This window comes from Pan troglodytes, chromosome 15, assembly GCF_028858775.2.
Source record: "Pan troglodytes isolate AG18354 chromosome 15, NHGRI_mPanTro3-v2.0_pri, whole genome shotgun sequence".
Classification (NCBI taxonomy): domain Eukaryota; kingdom Metazoa; phylum Chordata; class Mammalia; order Primates; family Hominidae; genus Pan; species Pan troglodytes.
Window position 1 is genome coordinate 72,150,876 of NC_072413.2, and position 11,130 is coordinate 72,162,005.

At 42.5% G+C, this 11,130-nt stretch overlaps 1 protein-coding gene and 1 pseudogene across 9 annotated transcripts in view; both read left to right on the plus strand.

The window, feature by feature from the left end:
* The window catches only part of LIN52 (lin-52 DREAM MuvB core complex component), a 118,132-nt gene extending 107,377 nt beyond the window's left edge, over positions 1–10,755 (plus strand). For 6 of the 9 annotated variants that reach the window (XM_016925751.4, XM_054665700.2, XM_054665699.2 and 3 more), the window contains one exon: positions 8,136–10,755. In XM_016925751.4, coding sequence (XP_016781240.1) covers positions 8,136–8,191 — 56 coding nt within the window. In that variant the 3' untranslated portion in view covers positions 8,192–10,755. 9 annotated transcript variants of the gene reach the window in all.
* On the plus strand, positions 1,385–2,278 carry LOC112205389 (small ubiquitin-related modifier 2-like; annotated as a pseudogene).
* Positions 10,756–11,130: the final 375 nt, after the last annotated feature.

Consider the following 11,130-nt stretch of genomic DNA (forward strand, 5'->3'; position numbering starts at 1 on the left):
ATATATTTTAGAGAGAAGTAAGATTTACACCAAAGACTGTTGCTAGTGTATACTTCTCCACAAGAGTTGACGGAGAACAATCAGTGGACCTTATTACAGTTACACCACCTGCTGAGGGCCACCAAGTGTCCTAATGGGATGAAGCTCCAAAAGACCCGTCCTCATCCAGTGACACTGTGTGCTCTTCACAGCTCCTTCTGCTCTTGACAGTGACTCCAGCACCAGCTGCTCTCATATCAGAGGCATTAAAAAGTGCTTAGTCCTTGACTTATTGATCACTTAGTGATACTTTTCCTGTGGAGATCTGACACTGAGCTGGAGTGTGGTGAAGAGTCAGTCTGGCAGACTGCCCTGGAACTGCTCTGCTGTACACCAGCTCTGCGCCAGAGCCACAGGGAAACATTGCACATTCCTGCGAGACAGAAATCAGCATTATAAATCACATTGCTCTCTTTTTGTTCTCTGCCAATCCACCAGAATACCTGTTAACAACAGCTAGCTCCATCTCAAAGGCAGCATTGCCTTTGAGAATAGTCTCTTTCTGTGGGAAAGCATGTCTTTGACTTTATTTGAATCTTCCTAATATCTAGTACATAGTGTGTGCTCCATGTGACTGCCTCCACTCTTCACCACCCCCTCCATGCTTCTTTTCTGCACAGCACACACTGATAACTGATCAGCAGGTCCCTTTTGTCATAGCTGTTAGAATACATTCAACATAGAATACATTCAAGATTTCAGGGACCAAAAAAGTAATTTTTAAAGAAGAGTCAAAACTATAACTATAACAAATGGCATCATTTCTGTAAAAACATCTTTTATGAGGCCAATTAAATAAACAGCCTTTAGCACATTGATTTAAACTAAACTGGGGTTTTTTTCTTTCTTTCTTTCTTTTTTTTTTTTTTTGAGATGGAGTCTTGCTCTGTCGTCCAGGCCGGAGTGCAGTGGTGCAATCTCGACTCACTGCAAGCTCCGCCTCCCGGGTTCACGCCATTCTCCTGCCTCAGCCTCCCCAGTAGCTGGGACTACAGGCACCCACCACCACGCCTGGCTAATTTTTTTGTATTTTTAGTAGAGATGGAGTTTCACCGTGTTAGCCAGGATGGTCACGATCTCCTGACCTCGTGATCTGCCCGCCTCGGCCTTCCAAAGTGCTGGGATTACAGGCGTGAGCCACTGTGCCCGGCCACTAAACTGGGATTTTATGTGTTCCTTTTGGCTAGAAGTATCTACTGGTATAGTTAAAGAAGGTAGCTCCACCTAGTATCCGACATTACTCCAGCCAGGCTTAATACACCACAGTATGCTTTCATTCACACAGATGCAAGTCATTTGTGTTACCATTTATCTTGCATTGGAAGATCTTTTTAGAAATAAATAGGTCTTTTGTCACTCCTGGTGCTACGTATGTGCTTACTTGGTGTAGATCTGGTACCTCCTGTAAAGCAGCAGCTAAGGAGACTCCACGGCTTATCATGACTGACAAGAAGGCCAAGGAAGGAAGCAAGACTGAGAACAGTGGTTGTTTTTTGTTTTTGTTTTTGTTTTTTGTTTTTTGAGACAGAGTCTCACTCTGTTGACCAGGCTGGATTACAGTCGCATGATCTCGGCTCACTGCAACCTCTGCCTCCTGGGTTCAAGCGATTCTCCTGCCTCAGCCTCCCGAGTAGCTGGGACTACAGGCACATGCCACCACGCCCAGCTAATTTTTGTATTTTTAGTAGAGATGAGGTTTCACCACGTTGGCCAGGCTGGTCTCGAACTCCTGACCCCTCAGGTAATCCGCCTGCCTTGGCCTCCCAAAGTGCTGGGATTACAGGCGTGAGCCACCATGCCCAGCCAACAGTGGTCATATTAATTTGAAGGTGGAGAGGTAGGATAGTTCAGTGGTGCAGTCTAAGATTAAGAGGCATACACCACTTGGTAGACTAATGAAAGCTCGTTGTGAACAACAGTTTATCAATGAGGCAGATCAGATTCCAATTTGATGGGCAGCCAATTAATGAGACAGACACACCTGCACAGTTGGAAATGAGGATACAATTGATATGTTCCAGCAGCAGACAGGAGGTGTCTACTACAAAGGGAACCTGCTCTTTACTGCAGAACTCCATTCCCACAGACCAGGAATACATTCTCAGAAAACTACAACTCCATTGAATTCCATCCTGACTACAACAGTGTAGGGTTTTTTTTGTCCTTTCGTGTACCCCTTTCTCATTCCTTTACTGTGCATAAAGTGACTGGCATTTGTGCACAAGCATATTACCTTTTTATTTTTAAACTAAATGGCCAATGATATGTTTTGATCAACATCAGATGGAGATAAGATGGGGATAAATACTGATTCTGTGGCAATGCCCCCTTTCTCCATTAGTGGCATGCTCATTCAGCTCTTATCTTTATACTTCATTAAGTTATTTTGCCTCATCATTTAATAAAAATCAATAACAAAAAATCCTTCCATGCTTGAAGCTAGTAGTTCAAGATCCTGTCTCTACAAAAAAAAAAAAAAAAATTAGCCAGGTGTTGCACGCCTATAGTCACAACTACTTAGGAGGCTGAGGCAGGAGGATCACTTGAGTCCAGGAGGTTGAGGCTGCAGTGAGCTATGGCTGCACCACTGCACTCCAGCCTGGGTGACAGAACGAGACCTTGTCTCTTATAAAAAAAAAAAAATCCCTCCATACCTTGTTAAATTGGAGAATTTTGGTGTTTTTCACGTGTCATTCTAAAACCAACCAGTTTTTAAACTCTTGTACATAGCTGTTACATGTAGGGCAATATGTCTTTAAGTAGGGATAAGTTACTCTAAAAGAAATGAATCTTAGATAGTTTTCCCACCGGGCATCCTATTGCTTAAGTAAACTTCCTGTTTGAAATGAAACAAATAGTTTTACAGTAGCTAGCATTTATTGAATGCCTATGTGACTTTGTATTAATCCTACCTTGAATGAATGAGGAAAGGAGCTCAGAAAAATAACTTGGTAATTTGCCTGTGTGGCCCAGGGTCAATGTAAGAGCTGAAGTCCTGCTCTTTTCACAATATTACGTTGTCTCCTTTGTTTCCTGGCCACTCATATTACAATCTCCTAAAAGCAACCTGTTATTGCTCTTCTGAATATGAGAAACCCAGTGGAAAGTAATTTGTCCCCGCTTCACAAACATTTTTAATTATGTTGAGGCATAGAAATATTTAAAGTAGTTTGCATTGGAATTGAAAAACTGAACTATGAGTTTCTTTCACTTCATTAAAAAGTTTCTTAAACTTTACATTGTTCCCTACATAAAAGCTGAGCAGAATTTTATCAGGCAATTGCCTCAAAGTTATAACCTGGACAATCTTTCTGTAATAAAACCCATATGTCATTGGGGAAAGGTGCAGAGCCCTGGCAGAGAGGGCTGGTCTTGAGAGAGGTTCTGCACCCAATCTCGTTAACCAGGGTGCCTCTGGTAATCCCTCATCCCTCACCAGTGAGAAATCAATCTGTACCACTGAATCTTTTTCAACTAGCCACCAGAAAAATTTACTGCAGAGAAGGCAGTTTGGGGATAGTCATTGTGGAAAGTGAGCCAGAAGCAAGGCTAAATGTAGGATGGAGGAATTGGAGAGTCTAAAGAAGAGATTATATTAAACCACACACCACTTTCAGAGCAGGCACAGTGGAGTCCTCCTTTCAGCCCTGACCTCTCCAAGTATACCCAGGTATTTACAGCTGCCATGAACTGGATAGCCCTGGAGAAACTACGAAAGTGGTGGGGGATAACAGAAACAGTGGAAACCTGAAAGTTGATTGTAGTCTATCCATTTGCTGTCTCTCAGTGTGTAGTAGCCAGTCCTCTCTCCACACTCTGCAGCATTTCACATGTTAACCCTATAGTGACAGTTTCAATTGTGGCTTTCTCAATTTGTGATCTATGTACGACATAATAGGGCCTATAAATCATGACTTGACAGGGGTCATGCTTCTCTCCTGCACGGCATACACCAGTAGCTGATGACCAGTGGGCCCCTCTTGGCATAGTTATTAGAATGGAAGCGGTGTTGCCTTCCTGTGAAACCTTGTAATCTTAGAGAATAAATCCAGAATCAAAAAAATAGTTGACAGGCTGGGCGAGGTGGCTCATGCCTATAATCCTAGCACTTTGGGAGGCCAAGGCGGGCAGATCAACTGAGGTCAGGAGTCCGAGACCAGCCTGGCCAACATGGTGAAAACCTGTCTCTACCAAAAATACAAAAAATTAGCTAAGTGTGGTGGTGCATGCTTGTAATCCCAGCTACTTGAGAGACTGTGGCAGGAGAATCACTTGAACCGGGGAGGCAGAGGTTGCAGTGAGCTGAGATTGCAACATTGCACTCCAACCTGGGCAACAAGAGCGAGACTCTGTTTCAAAAAAAAGAAAATAGTTGACAGATTTCACTGACTCTATATAATACTCTCTCCCAATCTTGTTGTGTCTAGAATTGTTTTCTATATAATATAATACATTATGGGGAACAAAGAACAAGGAGAAAATGGAGGAACTGGGAGTGCCAAGCTGAAGAACATGTAGTCTTACTCTGGCCATTCATTCTAGAATTATACCAAGCTACAACCATTGTGAAGAAGAAGGGACAGAACTAGGCAGTGGGGAATAGAAATGGCTTTCTCTTCTCTGTAAGCAGGCAGTAGTCATCTCTAAAGATTTTTCCCCAAAGAGATTTGAAATTCCTGATGGGAGCTTAAAAAGCTAAGAGTAAAATACATTTATTTATAAGACCCTACTAGAAGAGGTGTGTGTGTGTGTGTGTGTGTGTGTGTGTGTGCGTGTAGACGAGGAATACAGAATAGTAGCAGAAGGCTGTCTCCCTACTCCTAATGGGATTTTGTAGCAGCATGTGCAAGTTTGTTTCAGAAGTCAAAAATGAACAGATGTTAGTATAAATTACCTCTGTGTCTGATGTCTTGCAAATTAAAAGCGCAGTTGGCATCACTAAACAATCTCACTAGGTTTGGGGGGGTGCGGTTAGCGGGCGGTGATTACTGTAGCAGGTTGGTAAGAATCTTCGCACTGCAGCAGAGCAAGGATAAAGAAATGAGGAATAAAATAAGGGCTATATGAATTAATCAGAAATGTTAACATCTCTGATGACAAGTGAACAGGAGGGCACGTGCTCTGGAGCAGCCCCTGACCCACAGCAATTTCTCTGTGCACAAAAAGGGGTTGGTGCTTAGCATCTGATTTATAGGGCACAGCCCTCTTTTAGGGAGCGGCTGTGTCATACATTCGTATATCTCCTATATGGGACTGGCGAGTAGGAAAACTTTCTCTCCTCCCATGTAGGAGATGATGTCTTTTGAATTACTTCTACCTTTACAGTGGTTTCCTGCAGCTCTGTGTACTTGGATTAGGTTGAAGGGGGAGGAATGATTGAGTAGAAAAAGGGTTGTTAAAAAGGATTGGTTAAATTCAAGGAGAGCTTGCCACTGAGAGACTTCAGAATATCTATTTATTTTTCCTTTTAAACCCTTTTGACCCCTTAAATTGTGTGGATCTTTTAAAATTCTAAGTCTTAAAATATTGGTCATTTTCCCATTTGGGGAAAAACAGTAAGGAGTTGGTGAGTCTGAAGGTCAGCAGGCAGAAATCATTGGTTAGAGCAATGCAGTGCTCCAGGCCCAGGATTTTTGGAACAAGGCTCTGTTCTCTCCAGAAGACTTTTGTATTGACCGTGTCTGGTTTCCAGAGCTCCTGCTTCTAGCCATGTTGCAGGATCATTAGTTACATGTTTAAACTTGAGAGTAGACAGATAACCCATCTAGTAGAAATAAGTGAGACCCAATCTGCCCAAAAGTATAAGTAAATTTCTTTTCCTTCAAGCTGAGGGAAAAGATTCCAAGGAACGGAGTTTTGTTTGCTAGCCTCCCTTTGTGCAGTTCATTCATTCATTCATTCATTCACTCACTCAGAAAATACTAAGTGCGAGAGAACTTACCCCCCCTCTGGAAAATGTTGTGTTAATGATTAGCACTATACCAAGCATGTTCATTGCTAATATCCAAGAGAAAAGTAGGGTATTAACATGCTCTCCGTTACAAATGAAGAGACTGAGGCTCAGAGATCTGCCCAGCCCAAGGTGTCACCCTGCTGCTAAGTGCTAGAGCTGGAACTTAAACTGAGTTCAAATCCTGTGTTCTCTGCAAGAAGCCCATGCTACCTCCTATGGGCAAGACAGTACTTGATTGGATTTTCTCTAGAGTAGTTAGTCCTTGACCCCAGTCTCTCCATGAACTTGGCATTATTTGCATTAAGGGAAATGATTTTCTTGCCAAATAAGCAAGGCACATTTAAAAAGACTCCCATCATGTAGAGAATGGAGCACTGAGGGCCACTAACTAGTCATATTTGTTAATGGAAAGGAAGGAAACTAACATTTTTTGCATTTCTACTTGGTTCTAGTTCTTTGGTGTATTATAATTTATCCAGTCAACACTTACTCAGCAGACACTAGGTCTGCTGAGTCTGTAGCAGGTCGCTAAGAATCTTCGCAGTGCAGCAGAGCAAGGATAAAGAAATGAGGAATAAAATAAGGGCTATATGAATTAATCAGAAATGTTAACATCTCTGATGACAAGTGAACAGGAGGGCATGTGCTCTGGAGTTTGGATCTGATTGTGGATCTTTTGCCAAGGGAGAGAAGACCAAAGCTCTTAACAGTCTCTGCCTTCAGTTTTTACATTCTAGTGGAGGAAGACAACTATATAAGCAAGTAATTGCATGCAAGTCTTATGGGAACTTTCTTGTACAGGATTTGCTGTAAATCCATGAAGGAAGGAATGGTCTGTTTGATTTGGTCTGGGTTGGGGTTGTGAGCACATGAGGCAAGACCCAACACTGGGCTTCTATGCCTAGTTAATGGAATTTCCTTTCCCTTTGTTGGGGCACAGGAACTAGTGAAAGATGGGGAATGTATAGACTGAAGTTACAAAAGCCTCCCTGTGGTCCCAGAGGTTGTGTGTTTTATTTCTTCATTGTACAAGAAAACAAGAAACTGTTAAACTTAAATTGGGGCAGAGGGGAGCTGGAGGCCATTCATCTAGCTCCATTGGCTCTGGACTTGGGAAAGGCAACAAGGAGGCCAGGGTGAAGGTCCTTCTCATTCCTGAGAGTACCTCCCTAGCCACCTCACTTCTTTGGCCAGGACGGAGATTGTTCTTGGGAGACCACACAGCCTACCCTGTGCCTACTGCATGGTTCCAGAAGGCCTGGCTTCCAGAGCCAGCCATCAGCGATCAGAAACTTTCTGCACTGTTAAATCCATTTAAGAAATCTGAAAACATGGCCTTGCAGGATGAGGATGAGGAAGGTACACTACGTATGCTTTCTGAGATCTAAAATGGGAGACCTCTGGAGTAGCCCATGTAATTGAGAAATGTTTAACTTTCATTTTGGAGCCTTACATGTAGGAAAGTAGCTGTATAAACCCACTTGTAACTATAGCATTCAAAGATTGATGGTGCTGAAAGCCGGAGAAAGACACATAAACCTTGGCTGGCTATATTAAATAGCTAAGGACTGACAATGCCAAGGGAAAGAAGACCAAAGCTCTATAAACCCTACTTTATGACACCATCCACAGATGAACTGCACTGAGGGAATATAAACCCTGTTATATTACAGTATCCAGGGACTAACACTGCTGAGAGATAGGGTAAATGATCTCTAATTTTGATTTGAGATTATAAATGTCCAGAGACCAGCAACCCAGAGAAGACTAATCTTGGTTGGATTTTAGGCTTCAAGAGCAAACCCCCTGAGATAGTGAACATGAGTATTAGGTTAGATTCTAGAGACAGAGATAGGTTTTGGGGGAATCCCCTGGTGATTTGTTTAAAGGTGGATGATAAAATCTTTCCCAATCATTTGGCATGTATATCAATTGCCAACTTCAGAATAGCTTTGTACAGTTTTAGTTGTCTATAGTGGTTTGTTTTTACCACCTTTTAGGTTAGTTGGTGATGATTGAATCTGTTGTGATAGCAACTTGATATATAATTTAAATCAATCTGCATTTTTAAATTAAATCTTTCTATGATTCTTTTTTCCGATTTTAGGTTTTCATTGATCATTTGTTTGCTTTGTGATTCCAGCCAGAGAGATGACACGGGGGAAATTCCTCAATATTCTAGAGAAGCCCAAGAAGTAGCAGCTGCTTGCGGACAGGATGTCCTGGGGTCCGAAACCAAGCTCCCTTCCCGGTGCACCTCTAACAATGCACACCTCACTGCTTGCTTGGGAGAGGCCAGAGGGTGTACCTCCAGGACTGCCCTCTCCCCTGCTCCTGGCACTCTACACGTCTGAGGACATTCAGCAGCAAGAGAAGAATCTGCTCTACCCAAGGATCATTGCAGTTACTCAATCAACTTTCAGACTTGAACCTTCTTAACCTCGGATATTGGTAACAGCTGAGGGCATATCATTCTTAAAGGTCGAAGTCCTGCTTTCTCATTTCTGGAAGTGATTCAGGAGCACCAGGATCTTACGGTTGATTTGACTCAGTCATGGCAGTCAGTTGTGACATGTTGATTGGATGGGTTCTTTTGAATTGTTCTTGATCTCTTAGAAAGTGTTTATGATGTGAGACCAGAGACCAGGTAGATTCTGGACCAGACCATGCAGCCTGACCTGTGAACTCTCCAGTATATACTAAGTTCCCAGAATCCCCAGCTGAAGAAACCAGAATCTTCTCGAAATGTATATCTGTTTTTTAAAACTTCTATACCTCTTATGATAGTCCCATTTGCTTTTCATTCCTTACTTCCCAGCCCCACCTTCCAGTTCTGACTTCGGGCAGAGGGATCCCTGAGTCCCTCCTGGAATTAGCTTGTATAGTGAAAGGCCCATCCAAGGTTGTCTAAAGACCAATGTGAAGGTGACAGAAAGGACTTTTGAGTTCTAATTAATCTGTTACAGCTTCAAGCAAGAAAGTCAGTATAGCCTGAAAGACAAGAGAAACGGGATGGTTTATAGGAGTTCCCATTTGGTTGAAAGCTAGAAGCCCTAATTGACCTTAAAGTAACATGCTATGGGATGGTGGGATTGTCCCCTCTGACAGCACATATGAGATAGTTCATCTATATAATAGAAACACACACACACGAAAGAGAATCTTCTGACTTAAATACAACTTTCATGGAGTTCTTCACCACTTATCTGTCTCTGTTAAAATCTGAAAATCTAGCCCATGGCTAAAATCTATTATATGTGTTCTCCATATTTCTTGTATAAGCCAGTCCCCAGCATCTGATGTTTTGAGAAGTGCATGGAGTTTCCTAAACTTTGCACAAAAGAATATCCTGGGGCCGGGCATGGTGGCTCACGCCTGTAATCCCAGCACTTTGGGAGGCCGAGGCAGGTGGATCATAGGTCAAAAGATCGAGACCATCCTGGCCAACATGGTGAAACCTCGTCTCTACTAAAAATACAAAAATTAGCTGGGCGTGGTGGCACGCGCCTGTAGTCCCAGCTACTCGGGAGGCTGAGGCAGGAGAATCGCTTGAACCCAGGAGGCAGAGGTTGCAGTGAGCCAAGATCGTGCCACTGCACTCCAGCCTGGGCGACAGAGCGAGACTCTGTCTCAAAATAAATAAATAAATAAAAAAGAATATCCTGGCCAGGCGGCTCATGCCTGTAATCCCAGCACTTTGGCAGGCTGAGGTGGGCAGATCACTTGAAGTCAGGAGTTCGAGACCAGCCTGGCCAACATGGTGAAACCCTGTCTCTACTAAAAATACAAAAATTAGCTGGGCGTGATGGTGCATGCCTATAGTCCCAGCTACTTGGGGGCCTGAGGCACGAGAATCACTTGAATTCGGGAGGTGGAGGTTGCAGTGAGCCGAAATTATGCCACTGCACTCCAGCCTGGGCAACAGAGACTCTGTCTCAGAAAAAAAAAAAAAAAAAAAAGAATATCCCTGTGGCAATAGTCTGATGGTGTTTGGACACAAGAAAAGTTATGGTTTTGAGTCGTGAGTGTTTGCTAGGGCATGGCACTCTTCAGTTTAACAGTTGATCCATTAAACCTTTTCTGACATTTGTGCCTTGTTCTCATGCTAGAATTCATGCTGGATTTTTCTCTCATTTGACCATCAATGTAGTTTTACTTATTGAAAGGAAAAAAGACTTAACGCAAGATAGGAAAGATGAGTATGAGAAGTAAAACATTCTGCTGGGGTGCTACATAGAAGGTTAGGTTGTAGGGGCTTTGATTTTAATTTAAACTTATTATCGATTGATATTTCTGTATCTCACTAAATGCGGTTGAAGAGTGTGTGTGTGTGTGTGTGTGTGCGCGCGCGCGCGCGCGCATGTGGCCAAAAAATAGTGCCATAATGTCAAATTCTTCCTTTGCTCTGTTTTTGAGAGTTGATGACATCAGGCACTTTTCAGTGTTTGGGGAAATTGATTGGGATACCTCCCCCAAACCAACTCAAGTCTGTAACTGGAAGCCAGGTAGTTGGTTTTCTGGTCCGCTTTGTCCTCTTTCTTTTACCGTCATCCTATTCACCAGCACTTAATGTAAGTAGATGTTTTAGAATTGCGATATTTATTGGTTTAGTATTTGTCATCCTTAGAAATGTTAATGATGTATTTTTATATTGATAATATAAATTTATGTACAGTATGTGTGTATATGTATTTCAGGATGTTAGAGTATTGTACTTTGTATGTGATGGTTTTTGTGTCTTCATAATAAATATGTCCCTTTTACAGGAGGGTGAATTTTTCCTCAGAGGGCCGAGTTGGATATTTAAAGCACAGACCTCCCCAGAAAGTACAACTGTAATGATAAATAATCTACTGTTTTCCCCCTTAATATACTTAATGGATAGTTGGGGGCTTTACAGTCATCTACTTGGTCTCCTGCCTTCCATTCTATCCTATCACTGCCCAACACCCGAAAGTAGTATTTAGAAACCTTTAATACCTTCCCGTGTCTACTAATAAAGTCTCAATCTCTTGACCCGGCATTTTAAGACTCTCTACATGTAATCCTAAGCAACCCTTCCGTTTCGTTTTCTTCCTCTCCTATATATGAAGTCTCTGTTGCAGTTACTCTGAACAGTTCCCAGTTTCTCACTTGAG